Source organism: Calonectris borealis, chromosome 5 (assembly GCF_964195595.1).
Source record: "Calonectris borealis chromosome 5, bCalBor7.hap1.2, whole genome shotgun sequence".
In the NCBI taxonomy this organism is placed as follows: Eukaryota; Metazoa; Chordata; class Aves; order Procellariiformes; family Procellariidae; genus Calonectris; species Calonectris borealis.
This window is the reverse complement of record NC_134316.1, coordinates 33875053-33900216: the sequence shown is the minus strand read 5'-3', so window position 1 is coordinate 33900216 and position 25164 is coordinate 33875053. Positions and strand designations below refer to the sequence as shown.

General features: G+C 40.3%; 1 protein-coding gene across 1 annotated transcript in view; it reads left to right on the top strand.

The window, feature by feature from the left end:
- Positions 1-2195, top strand: part of DPH6 (diphthamine biosynthesis 6) — a 214549-nt gene extending 212354 nt beyond the window's left edge. Inside the window, exon 15 of the mRNA XM_075151761.1 lies at positions 1876-2195. Coding sequence (XP_075007862.1) covers positions 1876-1991 — 116 coding nt within the window. The 3' untranslated portion in view covers positions 1992-2195. The remainder of the gene's footprint in view (positions 1-1875) is intronic.
- The last annotated feature ends 22969 nt before the right edge of the window (positions 2196-25164 follow it).

Here is a 25164-nt window from a genome sequence, read left to right as displayed (position 1 = left end):
ATAAGTATAATAAAACATTTAGAGGCATATGTCCCAGATTTTCATCCACATTTCAATTACTTGCACTTACAGCAGAAAAGGCGGTAGTCTTTTGGAAAGGTGGCTCTTTCTGGCTGGCAACCAAGTCCACTAAGGCAAATTCAAATGTAAATATTTATGGCTATTTTGGCCACCTCAAAAAAACAAAGGAATGGAGTTATATTTCCAGATAGCCTGACTTTCAAATTCTCTCTTTGAAAATAATACCTGGTTTTGTTATGGTAACTTTTAGCACTGTTTCACAGCTGTTAAGCCTGTGAAAAAAGTTAAAGACTAAAATTGTATTTTCACAAATTTAATTGAGGAAAAAAAGGAAATGTAATTTTAATAGGGTGGAACTGGTGATTTTTGAGGTGACTTGCCTTTACCCACTTCCATTTAATGCCTTCTGAGCCAGCGTAGCTATAAAGTTTTCTGAAGTAAAAGTTCAGAATGAAAATGTTAGCTGATGCTTAATTATCAGGTCACTGCTGAATATCTGCAGTACATAGACTGAGTCCTTTTTACACACAACATGAAGAAGTCCTTTGAGGTGACCGTTGATCTTTGGCTCACCCTCGTCTGTTTTCACCTCTAACGTCAATGATGTTAATATGAAAGGAAGTCAGCAGAATTCCAGAAGACTGGTACTGTCTTTGCAATATTTCGTAGGAGGCATTGCCATTATTACATTAATTTATGCTACTGCTGCCAGGTAACAAGAGAGAAGAGTTTTGGCTTCAGTGAATACAATTGCAAAATTCCCGTTTTATCCTACATGAGGTAACACTTTGACTGAACTGCCTATTCACAGTTTCACAGGCAGTGACGCCAAAAAAAAAGCTTTGACAGTCAAGTTCTGCCCTCTTTACACCCTCTCTAGCCAAGATTGCTTGGTGTTATAAAGAACTGCCATAATCACAGAAGCTGCAGACAGAAATAACTTACTGAAACCAAAACCCATGCAGGCCATAGCTTACCATTAGGAAACTGTGTTTCGTAGGGTGATTTGGAGGGGTTTCGATAGTTGTCTTTAAGGGTTCTGTGTGGCTGGATTTCTAGCATGTCCACTGAGCCTGCAACGCGACCAGAAATGTCTTGATGCCAAGTTTAAATTTTACTTTTCACTCATATTCTCCTAATTAGATCTTCTCCGTTACCAATTCTGTTCCCATAATAGACTTTAAATTTACAAACTTCTGTCACATACCAGTCCCTTCACAGCTCTTTATAGCTAGATTCTATATTTTTATCAGTTTGAATCTCTCTATAATCTTAGCTATGCAGTCGCATATGTTGCCATCCCTGGACTTCCTCCATTATATCTTCAACGCGGCATGCTTCCATTGACTTCACATGGAAATCACGTTCATAATGTTTTTAAGAATGGCCCACTTTAACTTTTAGTAGATTGATGCACCACAGTGGGACTTGAGAGCAGAATTTAATTTATAGACAACTACGTGCTGATGATCCAAATATCAAAAATTACACAGAATTGAATTTCAACTGGCTTTTAGTTATTTTTACTACCTGCACTTAGTTTCAGCTTGCTGTATCTGTAATCAACAGACCACTCATTCACTCAAGGTTGAGAAACATGCTTTTAACTGTTTTGCTGAATTATGGCCTTAGGCAACCTGTAAAGTTAATCTCAAATTAGTTGACGAGAAGGTGGGAGATGGTCATTCTTCCTTCTATTTAAAATGAAAACTCAAAAGGTGCATTTCACTTCCCTTTGTTAATCGCTACTCCACAATAATTTTCAAAAATGTATTTAGAAATCATTTTTAAGAAATAGGACACAATAGAAACTGAGACAAAGAGGATTCATTAATTGTTTTGTTTCTGTTTTAGGACTGCAAGAATACCTGGAAAAATATTTGGGCAAGAAGACCCCAGCTCTGATTTTAGTACCTGTGGTGGATTTACCTGGCAAGGAAGTTATTCATATAACATGCTGGCTAAGCTAGCAGTTTAGAAGAGATGAGTTGATATCAAAACAAACATTCCATCCAGGAAAGAACAAAGAAAGGAATTGATCATAACTGTATTGGCTACTTTCATTACGCAATATTGTTTGATTTAAGCAAAGTCATATTTAGCTTGTTGATGATGCCTCATGATATGTGACAGAGTCAGCTTTGTATGAACAATAAAGGTTTCTTTTCAAAATATTGTGCTTTTTTCTCACTTATTTTTAGATACATTCTGGTAATAGCGGGTGGCTCTTGGGAGATGGCAATTGCTCTGATCACATCAGTTCTTTTGTTTGATATATTTAGGCCTGGTTACAATAAACTGATTATAACTTCAGATCTTTTGGGTGGACGTGAAATCAGAACATTAGCTCCAATACTGTTTTAAAGACTTGATTCCTTTCAATTCTATGTTGAATTTACTGACTTCAGGCCAACTCATGAAGACTTTATTTGTGGCCAGATTTTAACCCCTTTGTTGCACCGGGGAAGAACTATTCAGAGAGGTATTCAGGATACACGTTTTACCAAAGTGAATAATGGAGATGATGGCCAGACTAGGATTTGCCATCCTGCTTTCTGAGGCAATAGTGGGCGTCCTCATGCTTTACGTCTGCGAGGCAGCTCCTATTAAAGAGCTACCAGTATTCCCCAGGGCTTCAGTCTTCTCCAGAAAATCAACAGGGGTTTTACCACTGCTTTCATTAAAACAGGCTCAGACACATAGGTGAAGCGCCTATCGATTTCATTGCAACTGATATTGTACTCATAACATGATATAAGATCAGTATAGGAGAGAAAGCCTTTTGGACTTTGCTTGAGGCAGTAAGGCACTGTAGAGAAATCTTATTTTCAGACAGGCTATAAAATTAAACCTTCAGAAAAGAGTATCAAACCTTTGCCTGTGTTCTACATCTATATATTCTCATTGCTTCTCTTCCAGTGTGTGAGCACTGGAGCTACATGGCCAGCACTCCAGTTGTCCTTCTCTTGCACCAGTATATTTCTGAGAGAACTCCACAAAAGTCAACTGCATGGCAGTAAGTTTACATCGGGGTGACTAAGAGGTGGACTTAGCACGCCAGCTTCATTTTCTTACCTGCTACTAGATACACACTTGGCAGCAGCTGATACGAAGCCAGTAACTAAAGATAAGAGGATCTTCCTCTGTTAGATGCTTCGCATGTCCAGCATATTATGCTGATCATTACTTGAAAATAGAGACTGTAAAATGTCATTGTTCCTTACCATTATATCAAGTAATATAGCAGAGCTGCCATCCTCTTTAGTAAGAACTATTTCTTTCACAGTTATTTAAATATTTTTAGAAAGGGGAAGGCGAAGAGCTTTTTATATACCAGTGTATAAATACATGGATGTATTAAATTGAATTTCTTAAGAAAAAAGGGAAGAATCTGTTAACAATACATTAGATGATTAGCATTCAGTATCATTTTTAGGTTAGACTTAAACATATTTGATCCTTATTCTTTCCCACGATCAGAAAAGAACTTGTGTCTGTTTTAGAAGGCTAAATCATTTTCTTACTTCTCTCTGGAAATACCAGTATTTTATTCCTTTCAGGGTGGAGTGCCCACAGACCAGAGACACAAGCTGGACTGAAATAGGAAAAGAGAAGCAGACAGTACTTTCAGAGAGATGAGGGCAAAGCTTAATTTTACATAGACATACATGGAAGCCAAATAGATGGCATGAGTTTGACTATGTCTCCTGTAGCAGTCATTTTTTTCATTGTGAGTTTAAAAAAGATACCCGAACATGTTGGTCTTGGCTTTTGTACTGTACTGCACATTTTAAGGTGGCAGGATATTTGCTCCTCAAGAAACCAGCTTTTCCTGCAAGTTTTCCTGCAAGATTCGTGACTCAAACTATCCTTTTCCCCACTAGAGGTGCATTGAAAAATGGTAACGGAATGCACTGGTCTGAAAAACAGTGTGATCTTTTTTTTTTCTCAAGAGAAAGCAAACCTTTCCCTTTTTGAGACAACTAGAACTTCAACGGGTTTACTTTGTGAATAGCTAAAAAAGAATAGTTTGCTGACTTTTTCTCCTTGAGAGTCTTCATACAGCTTCTAAGTGGTGCGAGTAACGGAAACTACAAGCTGGGTCTGCGGTGTTTTAAGTATGAACAAGCCAATTTGTTCAACATTGATATGCCAGGTAGGTGAGTGAAGTGCTGCTCCGTACAGAGACCTAAGACTTTTATAATAGAAAGAAATAACTTAACACCATTTTATCTGCCTTATGCTGCCTACTTTCATCATAATTACTGGGTCCTGCTGTGAATAAGTTGTTTCACAGAGCTCTTTTTCACTTTCTTTGTAACAGAAGTGCTAGCTGAAGACGGGAGGTGGGGAGATGGGTGCGCACACACATACATGTGTTTTAGTGAAAAGAGGGAAAGACAACTAATATGCAAAATCTCTAGATGCAGGGTTTGTTGCTTTTTTTTCCCCCACGACTAGCTTTGCTGAGTGTTTACCCCAGCAGGTTTTAATCTTGAGACTATAAATTCATGTACTGTGCTAAGACACTGGTTTTGAGGACTTTGTGTACACGAATTCTTCTGTTTCCCCAGTTTCTACTAAGCCTGCAGGAGAGGGTTTTGTGTGCCTATTATGACACCAAAAGTTGGCTGATCTAGGTCCCAGCACTCAGAACACAGAAGGGCTACGTAATAGGTGGGAAAATGTCTTTAAAAATGTAACCCAAGGTTTTAATTTTTCTTTTCTCTGTTGTAACAAGTGTTAGAATATGGCTTACACATCTTTTCTTTGTTTTTTCAAAAAGAAATCTATGTCTCCTGCCTCCTTTAAAAATCTCTGTATATCAATTTCTTTAATTGCTTGAAAGCATGTTAAAGTGAACTGACCAAATGGGACTGCAGGACCAAAACTGATTTAATAACTTAAGTGTTTTACTCATTTCAAAACCCAGTGATGGCTACAGTACCAGCGAGCCTTTACAATGCACATGGCTAAGCTGCTATAAAGGAACCAGAGCTGATCTTCCTAAATAGATTTAAAAATGACATTGAGATATTTTAAGCAGAGCTTATTTAATTTTTTCCCTGTGAGTTTTATAGTTAGGTGATTGAGGAGCTGATCTGTTACACCAGATAGCATTGGTGCATCTTTCCTCGTGGCCTTCGGAAGTCTGACGGGCATCGGAAGCAGGATGTCTCCTGAGCATTAAAGAGGTGATCTGAGGCAGCTCTTCTCCTTCAAGGACATCCTGTTCCATCCATTATCTCCTGTCTATGTGCAGTAGTCTAGTCTATCAAAATAGAGTGATTGAATAAAAGTTTTATTTCAAATAAATGAATGCATTGATTTAAGAAAAGGTTTGTACTGCATGGTATAATAGTTCTCTAAATGAACACTGAAATCCTAAAATACAGAAACTTTTCATGTGTCCAAGTTAAATCTTTGTTACTTCTTTCAGGATGGGTTTGCTGAAGCAAACCTAGTTTATTCTGGCTGTTAAAGTAAAACTGTCCTGAGCTTTCTGAGTACTAACTGGCACTTATTATTTAAGTAACCTGCTTTTACTAGTATAAATGTCTGGCATTGGGAATACATATTAAGAGTACTTGACAATTTACTAATTTATGATCTTTTTAGTTGTATTTTAATATTTTTGGCAAGCCAGCTTGTGTTGATGTATTAGCCAAACATTCAAAATACAGACTTGAGATCTTGAAAGCTTCTTTTTTTCAACTTTCATCTGAACACTGAATATTTTTGACATATTTTAAATTTTAATTTTAAAAAACAGACTGGGTACCTGTGAACTGAACCCGTATGTTACATGCAAGTGCCCTTTTACTGATGACTCACTGCTCACAATTTCTTGGCTTTGACTTCTCTTGGATTAATTCAAGGCTAGGTTTTGCCTGTGGTTTCCTGCTTTTCTCATATTTTAGAGCACTGTCTGCTTTTTCCCTATATTCCCAAATAGTCAGGTTGTTCTGAGGATCTTCTCACAGGATATGTCACTGGCAGCAGTCTCCTTGTCATTGCCTTGACTCTCCATTTCATTTGCAATGTTTGAAAACCATTTCTTGGATATGTCTGCTCATCCTCCATTTCCCATTATATTGCTATTTTGTGATTGTATCATTTAATCCGAAATCGTTTTGAAATACTCTTTGCACAATTTAACCCAGTTGACAAGACTTACTGTCCACAGCAAAACCAGGATGTGCTCAAAATAGGTGATATTTCACTTTTGTCCTTGCAGCTTTCAGAAATTCCTGCTCTTCTCTAAATTATGCAGATCTCCAGTTCAGAACAAAATAATGTTTCAGAACAAAAAGATAAGCTGCACTAAATGCCCTGAACAAATTGACAGCTGCCCCGAGCTAGTACCCTTTTAGGGGACTCCAGAATCAGGAGACATAGGTTAGGATCACGCCAACCCTTTCCTGGGTAAGTTTAAGCATATCCATTAGTTTTCTTTCCATATTTGTATCTTTGAAATAATGTTTTCTCACCCTTGTAAAGGTGTTGGCAAAGAGATGCTATGTTGTAGTCATACAACCTGCAATAAGAAAAAGTTTAGACCGAGTGAGCAGCACACAAGAGTGTGAAAGTAATGTTGTAGTGGGAACCATAACGAATGGGATCACAGATACCGATTTGCATGAGCACAATCTGGAGAACTTTTCTCCCAGCACACTGCCTGCAGCAGCCTCAGATCACAGGAGAAGTCTATCATACATCTAGTAACATTAATGATACATTTTACAGCACGATTCATCCCCGACGATCCCGAAATGCTTTACAAGTCCATTGCTTGGGCCATCACTGGGACAGCCACACACACTCCGGAGACCTCCTCTGCCCGGCGTGGATGTGGACAGGTCTCTGCGGTTATGCTGCTGGGAGAAGAGCTCCGCTGCTCTCCGCAGTCCCCCGAGCAGGAGTGTTTGCTTTGGCAGAAGCACGGTTACCACAGAGAGACTTCAGCCCCAAAGCCACATCACCAGGCAGCCAGCGTTACTACTTTCTGTTATTCTTGAGAAGACTTGTTCCACTTCAGATTTTGCCACGACAGAAGGGGAAAATCCCTCTCCTGGGCTCCGTCAGGCAGCAGTCTACATTCTCAGTAACCATAACATCCTTGGTACATCGCTGACAGTTCTCAATAACCGTAACATCCTTGGTACATCCTATTATTGCCATACCCCACTTTACAAGAAAGACATTGTTTCTCTGAGATAGAAGTTGTGACATTGCATGAGGGATGCACGCTTGTGCAAGCATCCCTTCGCCTTCTCTGATTCCCGAGGTTTTGTTGGTAGCTGCCTTGACAGTAGTTTATTTTGTTGCTTATAGAAGAACAAGGGGTCCAGAAGGAAGAAATAAATTTCTCAGATGTAAGAGCTATCTCGTGGCAACAAAGTTCAGTCCTACTCCCACACAGACCCAACCGTTCTGCAGCAAGTCCCAGATACGTGCAAATGTAGAGCCTTTTGTAAGTGAACCAAAGTCGCACAGCTCCGGAGCTGGATCTGTTAAGGTTCAAAGCAGGAGATGTTAAATTATATGAAGTAATAGAAAGGAAACGCAGACAAGAAGTCAGTGCCAAAGGAATGGTATTATTAGGAACCGTGGGGAAGCCAAGCTTCAAAGGCAAACAACAGGTCTGGGGACCTAAGGGGGTTATTCTTTATTTATAGGATGTCTTTGAAGGAATAGACCCTGGACTGCCTTCTCACTATTACTAGTTGTAACTATAAAAGATTAACCTATGAAGAACAAAGAGGAATAAATAGAGTTTCCCGGAAAGAGATCCAGTAGCGCACTTTAAAACGTATCTCATCCTTTCAACAAGGTATAAAATAGTAAATGCTTCAACTACTCTAACAGTGTGCTTTGGTCTGGCTTCTGAAGGTGAGGGTGCCTGAAATGAGGGTAATATGCAAGAGGAGCCACCACGTGTGTGCCATCGTGCTGTTAGGGGACATTTCTCCTGGGCATTGCCACAAGGAACGTGGCTAATGGGTCTTGACTGGAGAGCTATAGCCCATGAATGTGCTTCTCATTTGTACTCCTCCTTCATCAAGGCACTACAGCGTACCAAGATGTTGATTCAGGACTTGCCTTTCATTGTTATGGATCTTGTTTAAAACTAACTATTTAAATACTAGAAGTCAGAATATCTCATATTGCTGCTCAGATTAGGTAAGCCAAACGCGATTCTCTTTATGCTACCGTCCCCAGTGCAGACAAAAAGCTTTCTCAGGTTGAGATCCTGCCACTCACGTAATTATTTAGAGAAAGACAGCTCCACTACTTCAGCTCCGGTACTTCACAAGAGGAATGGAAACATTAGGAAAAGTTTTTTCTTTGATGTAGAATATGCTGCCACTTTTTTGTTATTAAAATAGGAGCTAAATTTAAATAAATAAAATTTTGCCTGGAGGCTTCTGAAAACTAATGTTGTGTTTTGACAGTGTCATTTTTCTGATTCCTGAAAGCATTATGTGAGTTAGCTCAGGACTTCATCGTGATTTTTCTTCTATGCTACATACAGTGAATTATTTTTTCAGCTCTGGATTTTATTTGATTTCTCTCTCTCTCTCTCTCTCACACGCACAGAGTCACATCACTGTGCAACTTTATTTGACAGGCGCTCCCCAAAGCTGGTTTTTTCCCCCTTTTAAAAGATGGGTCGATCAACCCCCTGTAGAGGAATTGAAAGAGAGGGTGTAGCAAAGTGGAGGCAGCTACCACTATTTTTTATTGGGAAAAATGGATGAAAAGCAGTCATCTTTGCAAGTCTTTGAAAAAGAAAATAAGCTAAGGAAATGAAGAAAGGTCAGACAAAAACCCTGCGAGAGGACAGGGGTTTGTTTAAAAAAACCATGCTACCTTCAATGTGCAATTTGTATGTAATGCCTTTTTAATTGGGCTTGTAGATTTTATATCCTCCGAATTCATGCTTTGCTATAAAGGATAGTGATGTAAGGATGATATAGGACTTTGAGAAGAAGCAGATAGTCTTCAAATAACAGCTGATTTGAGACCCCAGTCTTTGATGATAACTTATGGCCCTCTTTAAAAAAAGTAAAAATTCGTTTAGGTGTATGCTCAACTAGAAAACTCAAATAATGTGTGCTTAGTGAGAGAAAAAAGATTGCTAACAGCACAGTGTGTCTTACAGCATAAAGTGCGACCCTAAAATTGCCCATTGCTGAGCATTCTTAATGTGCTGTGAGCAATTTCATACACTGTATGTCAAACACTGAGTGCACACTCTGATACGTACATATATCAGGGGTGGCCAAACTTTTTGGTATCTGTCACGAAGTGATTTCAAGAGATAAAAAGAGCTGGCCAAAGGCCTTCAATTCCACTTTACAACAAACAGCAAGGTTTCAAATTTATATTTATTTCCTATTTGCATGAAAATAAAAGACTTTAAATGGTGGTTTTTTTGGTCATGGTTGTATTTTTTTTTTTTTCGCAAAAAAGAAATAGGGTCAAAGTGTTTATTTTCTTATTGAAAAGGTCAGATTTTCTATTCAGATTCTTTTTTTTCTGAAATTACCAGAAAGCATTGGACCATGGAAACCTTGCTGTTGCAGAACGTGCTGCAATTTACACCTCTTAAAGTGTTTGCTAGAATGCCAGGTTCTATTTAAAAGATTTTTTTTTTACCTATGATACTTTGAGACACCTTATTTCAAATAAAAAAAGAACCTTCTCTCTCTGGTGTAAATAGAGCTCAGAGATGTGAGCACAGTCCTCAGAGACAAGAACTCTTAAATACTGACACTGGCATTGAACTTTGCAGTGGTTTTAAGTTATATATTTATGAACTCTTCCCTCCTGTAAAATGAGGACAGCAGTAACGGGTTAGATTAGACTGTTGCGAAGATTCTCTTGTAAGCAGCGATAGGTCTACAGTGAGGTACCCTGTAAATGGTGTATGTCATCGGAAAGGAGAACGTGCCCAACGCTCTTTAGGTCCTTAGTTGATCAGGTAGGTAATTTTGAGTCCTGACTCAGCTGTGAATTACAGAGACTTTTAAAAATACGACACTGAGGGCAGGAGGATTGAGAAAATTGCTTTTTCCCTTCTGCCATCAGATGTTGCATGCCTTTGGTCCTTGGACGACCCTTCCTTTGTTACCACCATGTTCCTCTTTTCTCCCCTTTCCATCTTTCTTCCCCTCTCTTTGTGTTCCTATTCCTCCTTTTTGATTTTCTTTTCTGCCCTTTCTCCCTGATACTGACTTGTGCTCTCCAGTGTATATTCAACAAAAGGAAAGCCCCACAGTAACTCTTCTTTTGCAGTCACGTCTAAGGACCTTAAAAATCTGAGTTAGGATGAGGACCATAAGCATAAGTGAGCCGGCACACAGAAAAAAGCTGAGCATTGCAGCTAGCTGCCTTGGCCTCAGGTATATCTAGAAATACAGACTGTAAACACCTGATAGTTTCATAGATCCGAGGTCAGGTGAGCAAGCCTTCCATGCTTTTACTCGGGTTTTACTTGCATCTCAACAATGAGACTCGGTAGCACAATACCATCTGTTGCCTTTACCAAGCCCACGCACTCCACGTACATTTTTCAGAAGCACCTAAGTGACTGGGAACATAATTCTCATTTTGACTTTGAGTTGAATTTATGCTCCCAAGCCTTTGACAAAATGTTTCTTGGGAAGGTAATGTTTTATGATCTGGTTGCTTGAATCACGATTTCCAAAGTTTACCAGAGCAGACCTTATAAATAAACTGTAAAGTAAATATGCTGCAAAAGGTGTTAGAACAATCCTCATTATTCCTTGTCTCTTTTACTCACGAGATGTACGCTTTTAAAGAAGCTGCACAAAGAGTGCCACCCTGCTTAGGCTGAATGTTGGAGAGCAAAGCCTGTCAAAAAAATCTGAGCCTTTGCATAGTTGCTCAAAGAGGAACCGATTTCTTCAGTAGTCAAATGCTGGAACAGGCTTCCTAGAGAGGTGGCCGATGCCCCGTGCCTGTCAGTGTTTAAGAGGCATTTGGACAATGCCCTTAATACCATGCTTTAACTTTTGGTCAGCCCTGAATTGGTCAGGCAGGTGGACTAGATGATCATTGTAGGTCCCTTCCAACTGGAACAGTCTATTCTATTCTATTCTATTCTATTCTATTCTATTCTATTCATTTTATCCTATTCTATTCTAATTCTCTTCTATTCTAATCCTTCTGAATATCTGGCCCGTTTTCAGAGTACCGAGCAGTCAATACTCTGGATCTGTTACTCTGTAAGGTCCCAGGTTTCTGATAGATATGTTACAGGTTAAGCACATAACAAGTTAAAAATCCTGCTGAAAGCCTGTTTTGGCTGTTCCCAGGCTGAGGTGTCACTGACGCCCCAGTGACACTACCTAGGTGCTGGTGCTGACCTGCTTTTTTATCCTTTTTTTTTTTTAACTCTCACAATCGCCCCCTAAAGAGAAACGCGATGAAGCCGCTTCCGCCTATGGCGCACGGCGAGCCCCGCAGAGCCCGCTCAGGCTCAGACGCGGGGATTTTGTCGCCCCCCCCTCCGCCGCCCGCCGGCCGCCATCCCGCGGGCAATGCCGCCCCCCCCCGCTCCCGCCGCGCAACTGCAGGCGGCCGCCCGCGCCCCCCCGCCGCCCGCCGCGGCCGGTCCGGGGCGGGGGGCCAAGGTGGCGCTTGGGGCGGGAAAGACAAGCCCCGGAGGCCGCGTTAGGCCCCGAGGCACGTGTCGGGCGCGGCTGGGAAGTGACCTCGGTGGCCTCAGCGGTGCTTTGGGAGGGGAGCCTTAGGTCCTTGAAATCTGGCTCTCGCTCTGCTGTTGTGCAAAACCGGGGCACAATGACTAGTGATTAATGATAGTGATTACCATTCCTGATCAATGCATGGAGTGTAATGTACAGCGAACGCACAAAACCTTACCCTGCAGTTTTCTGCATTGCAGACTAAGGGTTTTTTTGTTAATTTTGTGTTACTGATAACATTTTTGTGTTACCTTTTTGGTTCTAGAACTATAAATACAAGAATTACATTCAAAGCAAATACAGAGAGATCTGAGTATAATTTATCGACTAGGAGGGTGGGAGAAAAAGGTTGTAGCGTGAACCATTGCCAAAAGGAGAGTTAAAACGTATTAAGAGAAGAAGTCTGCTTTGTCTTATACTTTTTAAAACCCTTCTGTTGGTTGCTTTCTCATGCTGCAGTTTCTTCCATATGCTCCCTACACCCACTAACACACCCACCTACACACACTCACAATTTACCAACATACTTCATGTCTTTGCTGAATTAAAATCCACACCATCATTCAAATAAAATAAAATAAACAGCTGTTTTCTTTCCACAAAAAACTAACATTTTCTGACTTGGCATTTGCGAAGCATTTGAAGGAAACAGGCTGCTGGAGGTGCTTTTATACTCGCACATTGTGACACTGCGCAGAAGGCCCAGGGTTGGATCTAGACGCATCCCAGGGCACTTGGGACCACTCCGCGTCGGAAGGGGACACGTCCCAGGAGGAAGGACTGAGAAGCGATGCAAACAACTGCAGATTGTCCTAGTGGTCACTGAGATTCCAGAATAGGCATCAGTTGACTCCCCAGGCCTGATAAACGGAGTATTTAAAGCAGCACTGACAGGCAGAGCACCGCAGAATCTCATCGCAGGTATTTATTTCAAGGCCTCCCTTCCTGCTGGGGAAGTACAGCTCCAAGAAGTGCAGGCACCAGAGACTGGGGCTGGCATTTACCCTACCTGTGTTAGCTTCTGCGTTAGCTCCCAGTTTCAGACTGAATTCCCAGCTGAAATTTGAAAGTGCCCAGCACACAAAAAGAGAGTAGGACGGCAGGGCCTAGAAAGAGTCTGCAACAGATTATATTACTATGAGTCCTGTGTTGGCATCCGTTCCTGAAGTTTATCAGCCACGGGCCATTGCACCTCACTCTGAAGATCAAAGGGGTTGAAAACAAGACAACCACCTCAAGTTGCCACCTCAACATGAGTATGTCTCTGCTGTAGCACTCCTTTCTGACCAAGCGTTACAAGACAGCTGTCCTAACAGCTGTGGCAGGAACTGTTCTCTCAGATGGTGTTGGTCACAGCTGAGGGAGCAGGGATGCTGCACTGTACAGGTGGGAAGCAGATAAAAGAACAGTAACTAACTCACAGGTGCCTTGTCATCTAGTAGAATCCAAAGACCTAGATTACACACCTGGTTTATTTATAAAACACATAGTGAGACACAGATGCCAAGAATGCATCTTTAAATCGGCTAGATCACTTTCCCAGGATACCGAGCCAGGTGGCAGCAACGACTGAAGGAAGGACTCAGATCCCTCGCTCTCCGCTCAGGTGCCGTTCAGAAGTCATAGTCATGAATCCTCTCCTTGGATCAAACACCTAAGCCAGCTCGGACCTTGCACAAAACCCAACCCAGAGAAAGAGACAGTGCGCTCCTCTCTTGTGCAATACACTTGACTGGGATACGGGACAACCGTCACCAAATGTGTCTACTGCAAAATTTGGAGAAGGGTTTTGCATCAGTATTAGCTGTTGGAATACTGTAACTATCAATCACCGACCTATTGAGTTTCTAGCTCTTGCCGTAAGCTTTAATCAGTCCATCCAGTCTTGGGTGCTTAGTGTCACTGCTGTTAATGGGTACAAACTTCTACACCTAGGGAGATGGAGCAGCAGCCAGTGATACAGGATGGGGCACAGAAGAGAAGGTGTTTCACCTCCATCTCAGCACAGGTCAACTCAAAGCTGCCCTCTGATGAAAGCAGCTGAAGCACAGCTTACTGTACCTGTAAGAAGAGTCTTTATGCTCTCCTTCCCCCAAATCACTCTCTTTTATTCCTCTGCAGAGATGCTAAGGAACATTCATAAATCTGGTCTATTCCAGGGCTCGGGGAAAATCTGTGATGTTGTTCTAGGGTCTGTGAGCTAAAATTTCCTAAAAGATGTCTCTCTTTTGGCTCTAAGTCAGGCCACAAGTCAGTGCACTGTGGGGACTAGAATCCAAAGAAATACATAATTCTGTGTCTACCTTAAACATCAAAACACTACTCATCCTTGTATTGTCCCTTTCAAGTTCATGAGAGAAATTACGTGCCTCAGATGTGCTTGCCTAAGTACTTTTTAAAGTTTATTTTCAGAGCTACCATCCTGATTCTCCATGTTGCTGATGTCAAGCAGCTCCCCCAGAAGCCTTTGAGAAGGACATCAGAAAACAACTTGTGGCAACAAGACTAAATAGGGGAAATGAACTATGTTTAATCCTTCACTCTAAGAAGGACAAAGACATGTGCTCCACTACAGCTGTGAAATGAAGGAACTCAGGTGGGAAGAAGAGCATTCCAACAAAGCTTGTCTATTGCTTTGATGAGTACAGAGTAAGATAATGCAGGTCACACTGGTAGGAGCTTGTCATGTTGTTGATCAACAATTGACAAAGACTGCAGAGGACCAGAAAAGCTGTGTTCATAGGAAAACCCAAAACTTCAAACCATCTATGCTATTGAAAGACTATTTCCTTGATTTTTTTTTTGTTTGTTTTTTAAAATGCATTTAAACATTTGTGTTCCCTTTCGGGAGTGGACCAGTGGCTAATTATACAAGAAAGAAGAAAACAAATGATTTCTCTCTCTCTGCTTGTTTTCTCAGTCTTTGCTATTTCAGGTACAATCTCCTCAGTACAAAAAACCTACTTGTTCATGTTTCTGAGCTATTTTGTATCAAACTGTCAACGATATTCCTATTTCCTTAAGAAATCCTCCTTTTCATTAAGAGGTACTGCACTGACATTGGGCTAACCTGTTTTAATACTGTTTTAACAGTAAGAATTTATTCCCTGAAATGTGTTAAAACTGCTATCAAACCCCCCATTCAGCAAGACACTTAACATCTGCTTTCCTGATATTAGTGAGACGTTTACATGTGTGCTTACACACTTTGACCAACTGAGGCCAAAGTGAATGCCAGTGAGCATCATAGTCTGCATCAGCACAGAAAATGAAGGGTCTAAGCCATCAGTAATATCTTCTAAGAGGCTATGCCTTATACTGCTTTTAGGATACTGGAAAGTATTTTATGATACTGGTTTTAGGATACTGAAAGCTTACATTTCTGGGGCTAGGAGCTGAGCAGATGGTTTTAGAGTAATCCTGGCTCTCCAAAGCAATGGAGCGTTCAGCCTCTGCACGTGACATGGACAGAGGGGGAATGCAGTGGCTCCACGGCTGGAGGAGAGCAGTGGTGAAACCTACTGTTTTACTGGATCTGGATAACTTGCAGAAGGGAACGTACCAGGGAGAAATAAAAAAATGAGGCTGTAGGAAAAAGAAGAGAAGCAGCCATAGTAAATAAATTAAAAGGGAGCAACAAAAGAAATAAGGAAAATGCAGAAAACTACTTTTCTACCTTGTCAAAGCCGCTACTTTTCCTCACCTTATACATAGAGGGCAGGCAATGAGAGTTATATATGAGAGAGTGCACTGCACTGTGAAATGAAAACAGCCACATTTTAAAATCAGTATTTTCACTCCCTCATTTTGTTCTCTTTTCCAGTGGTACCAGTTATATTCAGAATTTATGAGCAAATAGGTCCACCATAGCAACTGTACTGGGTCTGGCTGGGCTTAACTGGGAGTTACTTTCTTTATAGCAGCCCATATGGTGCTGCTTTTTTGGATTTGTGGCTAAAACAGTGTTGATAACACACCAGTGTTTTGGCTACTGCTGCACAGTGCTTGCACAGCACCAAGGCTTTCTCTTCTTCCCACTCTGTGCCCCCAGCGAGTAGGCTGGGGGTGGGCAAGAAGCTGGGAGGGGACACAGCCGGGACAGCTGACCTGAAGCGGCCAAAGGGATGGTCCATACCATATGGCACCGTGCTCAGCAATAAAAACTGAGGTAGAAGGCAAAGAAGGGGAGATTGTCTTCCAAGGTGGCTACTGCCTGGAGATTGGCTGGGTGTCGGCCAGCTTGTGGGAGGTGGTGAGTGAGTGCCTTTGCATCACTTGACATCACACCTTTTTTCTTCACCTATTAAACTGTGTTTATCTCGACCCACAAGTTTTCTCACTTTTGTGCTTTCTATTCTCTCTCCCATCCCACTGGGGAGAGGGGGGAATGAGCGAGCAGCTGTGTGGGTGCTTGGCTGCTGGCTGGGGTCAACCAACCATGGCAACATTAACAGGACTTCATAAAGTCACTCAAAATGTCTTGAAATTACTCAAATTGCTACTTTAAGCAATGTATTCTGGCATCCAGAAAATCAAACACACTACAATATCTTCAGACCCTTCAGTTATCTTCTCAGTTTTGGTCCTATCATTCCTCTTACATAAATCAGGCTGTCATGGAAGGCAGGGGAACCTTTGCATTGCTTTGACCTCATAAGGACCTGAGGAAAAGAAACCTGTTACAACAGGTCTTCTGGGATGAGCATTAATCTGTATTATTTGCTGAAGAAGCCCTGGAACGTGGTGCCCCAGGCCTCTTTACTTGAGACACAAGAAAAGTAGCTAGTGAAAACTAGCGGTAGGAAGCAGTCTGCTTCAAGACTGGTGACAATAAGGGGTAAAAGAGAAAAGAAAAAGGAGAAAAACTCTCAGCACTCCTTCCCTGGGTATTGGGAAGCTGATTTTGGCAGCTCTGCAGGGTCAGAGCTCTGCTAAGATGTGTTCTCTCTTAATATTTTAATGAGCTGAGCAATTGACAGTCCCAGCTGAGTACTCGTTTTTGTTGCTGTTGCTAAGCAAAACAACAGTAAAAAAAGCTCCTCTTTCATCTCCTAAATCATAAATACAACCAAACCATTTGTTTGATATGTGCAGAAATTCATTCTACTTCCATGCCAGCTCAACCCACATACCTCAGTTCACTCTCTCATGTTTCTCATACATACTTGTTCAATCTCTCCAGCGTATCCCAGGACACATCCAGATTTGATTGTCCTGCACGTCTTGTATACCCTTCAGGCCACACAGCTTATCCTCTTCATTTGGTCTTCAGCACAATCCATGGTAATTTAGATTGATGCAGGTTCTCCATATTGGCTGAATATTCTTTTGGAATTCAGCAATGACTCTAGACGTAAGAGATGCTGGGAGATTTTCGCAATCTTTCTCTCTCTCTCCTTCTCCTGTTTGTGACTTCCCGTTTTGCTACAAAAACTTCCTGTTTTCCTTTCTTTTCAAATAAAGAAACCTTCCAGACTCCCTTCTCTTTGTTATCTATTTATCAAATCGCTTTCTGTATTTCTAATTCTCTCTTTCCTTTTCCCTTCTCTCTTGCATTTTCTTTAGCCATCTGTCTACATTTTCCTTAGCCATCCGAGTTTTCACTCATGGATAGTTAAAAGAAGTCCTAGTCTCACATACATTTTGATAAGGTCTAGTATCGTCTCTCCACCCTGTTCTGAAATGGCTTGTCTGCTCAGAACCTGCCTTGTGATAGAGAGAAGGTTTTATCTAATGTGACATTAAACAATTTTGTCTGTAATATGAGTAAGGAAATTCCCACTTAAAATGTTAGTCAATCGTAACTAACTGCAGGATCCCACTTTGCATATTCAGAACATATTCCTGGTTCCACTCTTCAATCTTCTCATTATATGTTTTCGTTTACTGTAAGCTACACTTAGAAGCTGTTGGCATGAAGTTCCCTCCACATCAAAAATGCAACTATCCCGTCCTGACCAATGCTGGTCTCTGACCCTGAACCCCGACCTGTAAGGCACAGTCAACAAGCATTTTTGGGGGCCACAGATAACATGGTTCCAGTTTGAATGGAAAGACAGAGCAAAATAAGCAAGTGATTATATAAGCTTAAATAAGCGAGCAATGGCCCTCCAGAGGCCGTTGCTAATAGGGCAGCAAGAGGGGACATCTCTACCCCTTGGCGGAACAGTCTGACATAAGTTCTTTTATGGCAGACAAAGAAAAGATGCTGAAGAAAGAACAGTAAGTAGGAGAAAATATTTCCAGTCATACTGAGTGTTTAGCTTTGATGGATCTTCCTTTGACTATGGAGTTTGACATTACAATTGTGCTACTCCCAGGTTTTTCATATACTGAGATTGCTATAAAAACACCACCAACAAAACAAAAAACCCTTAACATCACAGCATCATTTTTCATGTTCCAGTATAGCACACTTCCTGTGCCAGCACAGGAGAACTTGGAGCACTCATGAGCTCGTCGTCAATGAGCACTTTGAAGACAGGCTACTGAACCTCAAAAATGTTTTCTGTGTTCACCACAGTTACCTTTTTGTCTGTGTGCTGGGCACAAATCTTGAGCAAGCTACAATGCTCTACCTCATTTTCTTCAGCCTTTTTCTCTCCTCTCTGGAATCCACACCTTTCCAGTGCAGTTAACCGATTACACAGGGAAAAGGAATTTAATAAACCACATAGGCACACTGTAAAGGATTTTCACGCATTCCTTTCCTATGTAAATGGTCTGTAACTTTTTCATGAATCAGGCCCATAGACTCTTTATTTCACACTTCCATCTTCCTTTCCCTGTAGAATTGCGATTTAAATGATCCTGAAACATTTGAAGACAATTAAAGGTTAGCTTTGCATATCAGTGACCTACCAGCAATTCCCTGTAAAGCTCTGATGTATGTACGGTGTTTGATCTACAGCTGCCTGATTTCAGGAAGGTAGGAGTGTTTCCGTACTGCTCTGAACTCTAGGTAGGGTTGGAAAATACGCTCAGAAGACAGCACAAAATAGCTACTACTTCCTTAGAGCTTCACACAGTTCTAGGACACCATTGTGGATTGGCAGGACTTTTGACTTCCTTCAAGTTTTGAGCAACACATAAATCATCAAGAGGTTTGGACTGCCTTGCTAGCAAGATTTAAAGGAGGTTCAAAAAATACTTTTGGTTGGTTATCTATTGGTTTTTCTTACGTCAAGCCTTAACAGTATTTTTTTAGAAATTGTATAGCCTTTATTCCCAGAGGCGGAAATGGAGACTTATAACTGTGGCTGTCTTACAAAGAGCAAATTTATGTTGGGGAGGGAATTAAATTAGTATACCATACTGTACAAAAAAACCTCAACCCAAAACTTGTGATTTCTACATTGCAGCAGCCCCACCAGGCCGGATCTGCATGGGTTCTTAGAGGAAATGAAGGCTGCCTGACAGCTTGGAGTGACCGCGTGCGACTTGATCAAAGGTGGAGTAAGAGGTACCAAACAGCAGAGACTTCTGCAGGGATTGGAACAGCATATGTTTTGAAACGGGGGCTGAAATATAGTCACGAAGGCTGACAGGGACTCAGCACTTAACTAGACTTTGAGTGAATTGAGAAATATTTGGACAAGATTCTTTTCCTTCCCCTCCAGCCCTTTCCAACTTCCTCCCTCTGGAAAAGCACTTTAATATGTAGAATATAAATTAACAGGTCTCCAAAAGAGTTGATACACATTTGAGAAAATATTGTTGCACAGCATGACTGGACAGTTCTATTCCATTTGAGACAGATTCAAAAGATGGAAATTACTATAATATTGGATGATGGAATAGCTCCAAACTCTTTCAGCTTTGTCTGGAACAGGCACAGCTTAGCTACTATTGTCTTACATAGTGATTAAATATAAATACTATAAAATATTTATAAATAATGAGTGCCAAATTGATCACATTGTAGAGTTTTACTGGAACGTGTAAGTCCTGTTATTAATCTGACATTTATAAAATTTTTACCACCAATCACTTAAGACAGTCATCTGTCCATATATGTTGTCTTCTGAAAAAAATAAAAATGAGGAGATGGAAATAGCTTTGTGATTTATTCAAAATCTCTGAGACTGTTTCTGCCAGTGTGTGTGCTGATAAATGTTATGTTAACAGGTTCTCCGTTTGTTTAACATTCCCCTGAGGAGGGCTCAATGTGATTTAAGCAGTCTCATATATTTAAAGTACAGCATTAATATCTAGTCTGCAATGAGAAAGACAGGAAGGGTCACAGGTGGCACAGTCACTAGTCTCGCAGCTGATAGCCTTTGTCTTCCTTAGTAAAAGTTTATTCACATCACAAAATACTACTGATCTTGAAAATCTTGATTTAGGAAAATATAGCGTGGAAATTACGTCCTGCATTGCAAGACTAGCAACATTATAGGAATTTGTCCGATAATAGTCTAATGTCTGTTTTCCACTTTTTTGCCTAGGTTTGCATGTAGTTTGCTATACATCAGCTTTTCCTTAAAGGAATCAGGCAGCTTTTTACAACAGATTAATACTTCCCCATCCTCAACACACACAGAGGCACCCATTCACACTCATATCCTTGGAAGCTATTTTCTAGAAGATTTTTCCCTGTCAGTAGTATAGATGTGATGAATCAGGCCTCGATTATGATTCCAGTTGCATCCCTGTTTTCCAGAGAGCATTTGGAATTGCTAAAGTAATTCAAAGTCTTAGATTATTGCCTTTTTGTCATGAATATTTGTTATGCCTTGCCTGCATTTGATGGGCATCTGATTAAAATGAAAAAAGCTGAATCCATATGACACAGAGGCTCATTTTTATTGCTGTAGGCAGACTGAAAGTAAAAAACGCTACTAGAGAGAGCCCACTAGATCAAGTAATCCCAGTAAGGTTATGCAAAGGTGGTGGGTTTTTAAATCAAACATTATAGGAGAAACATTATCATTGAGCATCAGCCATGGGAAACCCAGGCTGTTAGAACTTAATTAAATACTTGGTGAGAAGAGCTAATAGAGTGCTGTGTGTCCAAGTTTTGATTCACCTGCAATTGCCAAAATCACGCATCAGGCTCCAGCGGGAGACTGCTCTCTAAAGGAGGACTTAGAGAGTAGATTATCTAGAAGCTGTCAGCTTTCCTTTGGGTGAAATGATAAAGTTGACAACCAGACAGTTTTAATTTTGGATGAGCTGGCTCTGAGGTTGCAGAAGTTACAGAAACCGAGGTTGCTGCAGCCCCTCTAACATCTCCCCTGCTGAATTACCTTTCATATAATGTAGTGCCTGGTGTGTATAAATGAGATTACCCCTAAGAGATATTAATTCCAAAAACTGGGTCTGCTGTTTATTCATAGATTCAAATAACTTTCTCGTGGTCTTCAAGCCCACAGTCTAACTAAAGATTTCAGAAGATGGTCAGAGATTCAGCACTGCGAGGCTTTTATCACCAGACACACAGCTGCCCTTAGGCACTTTTCTGGACTTTCTAAAATACATCACCGGACTACAGAGGCCAAGATGATTTTTTCAGATAATATCCTGAAGATATTGACAACTTTTGGTGACTTTACTACCTTCAGTTTGGGATGCTGGTCAGCAGCAGCCTCCACGACCTGAATAACTACTGACTGGTCATCATCATTCTCTGGAGTCCACAGTGAAATATTAGGGCAAGTTCAAATCATGGTCTATTTTTAGAATCACTAGAAGGGCTTTACGACTTCTCCTAAAACATTGATTCAGTGACTGTTATACACACAAGCAGAAGTCTTGATGTATTTCAGTTAAGAGCCACACTTCTAGACAAATGATTATTCCTATAACTGAGGGATCTGCCAAAGTGAAAACAGAAAATGTCTGTAACATTACCACTGAGGTCATGGTTTTATTAGATGCAGTAAAATGTCCCCAAAGTGCAAAAATTAAATCATCTTTCATTGTAATATATTTAATTAGAAGATTATGTTATGTCCAACTACACATTGCTTGTAAAGTCCCTTTGTCAAAAGTTCTTTTACAGGAGAAAGACAGAGATAACACAACACAAATAATTGAGTACCTGATGAGCCTGTTTATCATAGCTCTCTGTTTTTCCACTTTTTACTCTTCCTTACCTGAGTTGGGTGAAACCAACACTTGCCACTTGTGGATATAACTGCTTTGGACATTTCTGAATAGGGCATGTTATTGGGGTTTTTATCTCAGTCTTAATTAGCTGTTATTTTTACCTTCATGTTTGCTGGTAAGTGTAATCATACCACTGTCTGTCAAGATACTGTTCTCTTTAATAGGTGCAAAAATGTATTAGGCTGACAACTACTATTGTCACTGAATCCTTACTGTGTCTTTGAAGTAGACAGAGAAAATTATTTATTATTATTTCATTGAAGATTCACAAAGGGAAAGTCCAGGTATAAGAAGATGTATTCAGTCTGTGCTTTAAAACCTAGGCCTTACTGGCCAACGCGCTGATTTTGTACGATCAGTAATATGCTGGAATTCACAGTAACCAGCTGCAGTGGTGCAACCACGTAAAATACTAGTTGTGAGGAGACACAGGAAAAAGTCAAGACAGGAAAATTAGAAACATGTATCCCCAAAGCCTTTTTAGTGGTTGCAACTAAGTCCGGTGGACTATATTAAAGCGAATCTGATATAAAGGAAACCAAGGTGTGGACACTCTCTAAAATTTACTATGCAATGGGTTAAGTATCTCAGATAGAACATAAACATTGGGGAAATCTTATTCTCTGAGCCAGACAATGAAGACAGTTTGCCAATATGGAAACAAGCCAAAAATGCCACAGTGAGGGAGGAGAATTTATTTAGCAGATTTCTTCCAACTCTGGCAAACAGACAACATAAAAGCCCTTGATCTTCTGTGTGGATCTATGGACATCTGCCACTTGGTTATACCTTGGGGCTTTTTGTACTTCTCATACTTTAGGAAAAAGGAATCAGTTAGAGAATGCATATTTAGTTGGCATGAAATGATTCCATTGGGTGAATGTGACCAATCAGGGACTTGGAGCCCCATGGTCATGTATGTAACCAGTGAAGAAAATGGAGAAGAGGAAGGAGAAGGAGAAACTGCTGTGGGATACATCCTACTCCTAAACTAAAATCTGCTGGGTCCCAGTCAGTGACAGGATCTCCACGTTTTTAACTACTGAAATAGTACTTTTCATCTGCTGTCCTTTCTACATAAGCCTCTTCTGAAAACAAGCAAACCACATCCTTTTGTTTGTTCTTACCGCACAGCTTACTGTCATCAGCTCCATCTGGTGGGCCATTGTTTCTTGCACAGGAAGAGATAGTAAGCAGTGGATACCTATCCACCTCCTCCACTGCTGCTCATTCTGGAATGTATGATGATTTATACTGCAGAATACTGTGCCATATAGAGATTTCGATACCACAGTCATTACTACAGTACACAAACTTCTGTCTGCAGTGCATTAAGCAACATATTCCAATATCCATATATTGTCTTCAGCAACAATGTAGAGCTGGAGTGCTTTGCTCATAGACTGCAGGTTAGGTGAAATTTGTAAGGACAATTCAGTTACTGACATATGTCATTCTTTTTCCTCACTCTTTTAAATAAGGATCAAAACACAGACAGATTGTCCTGGCAAGCTGCTCAAAGGATCAAACAGTTCCTCTCCCAGATACGTACATATCAGGTGATAAGGGATGCTGAGATGCTGGTCATACATTGAACACGTCTGCTGGTGACCATATTCTTCACTTCCTTCTGCAGTCGGCCTCTGCAGTTTCTTCAGGCGATTTGTAATACATGCTTTCAATATAGGGCAGGGGGGTACAGGAGTTTTTATGAGTGGGATCAGAGTGCAGTTATTATTATCATTATTATTCTTATTATTATAGTACCAAAACCATGCAGAATTCTCTCTGTTCTTCCTAGAAGAGCTGACAATCCAATTTAGACATGATGTAGCAAAATGAAATAAAAAACCCCCCAAAACATAGGGCAGCTGGAAGAGAGGTAAGGACAGAGGTTATAGCATTACAGATACATGGTTAGGCAGCAAAGGCTAGCACGTAAATGTAAATTTAGCAAAGTAAATTTATGAGAATAAAATAAAATAAAATAAAATAAAATAAAATAAAATAAAATAAATCTGTGTCTTTTATATCACGGAATTTAGTAATATTAATAACAGAGGTCTCTGTAATACACCAAATGAGGTTATCTTTGCTATTAGAATGTCCAACTCAGAAGAAATAAAAGTTAACAACTGATCAAATCAAATTAAAATATAGAATCCCCAGCATACCCTTTCATCATGCTTTAATGGCATGTGAAAACCACATACTTAGATAACCAAGTGAATCTGAGCAAATCTTTATGCACAGATGTCGTGGACAAGGACTTACCTCAGCTTTTTACAATATTCTTTTGAAGAGTTGCAAATCTAAAACTAAATCCAAATGTATAATTACTTAGGGATTCTATATCCAGAGAGCTGAATCAGATCATTTGAGAGAGAAAAGCCAGTCCAACATACAAGAAATCTTTGAACTGTACATCCCATTTAATTGTACATTATACGCTTGTATACAAAGAAAAATACACAGCCGAATAGCTGAATAAAAAGGGGCAGTAAGGCTAGCCTTTGCTTGAAGCAATGCAAGGTATCTGAAGGAATTAGCTCTGTGTAATTATTTGGAAGGTGGATTCAAAGCATACTACTATCATCCTAAAATGTTCTTCTTTCATGGAATTAAATTTTGTGTATTCATTCTTTATTTTTCTCTAAAAAGAAAATCTATGTAAGTTACTCTCCTGTCCTAGCTTCAAAATCCTGGAGGTTGTTTCTATCCTCATTAGGGTCTGTCTGAGTTTTGCTGTTAACCTCAGAAGGAATAGGACTTGATTTTAATACTACTTCAGGGGCCTCCTCCAGATTCAGTCGCTAATCCACTTTTGTATGTAAATCACATAAATCATTGGTTTATATGAAACTGAGACGAATGAGATGCCTGTGATTGTGCTAGGTGGAGAATCAAGGCCTAAATAATCATCAGCTCTCAGAGTTAAAAAATTAAAAGAAAAACAAACCCCTTCAGAATAGCAAGAGTATCCAGTTCATCATCATTCTGCAAACTGGTACCCTTTATGGTTTTTGCTCTTTTTCTTTTCCATCCCCACTGTTCTTAATAATTCAGTACCTTCTTTCTTTAATCATATTATTAAAGGCAATGGACTGATGATTCATTTTGCTTTCTTTGCTCTCTCAGTGATGTCCATTAATGAAGACTTACTTTTCAGCGCCATTGACTCACTTATCTAAATTATTTATTTGGTTGAGCAGTTCAGTGTATCAAACTTTTTTTGCTCAGTGTAGCAACTACTTATAGCTCAGATTAGAGTTTCATATTGATTTTTTCCCGGAAAATG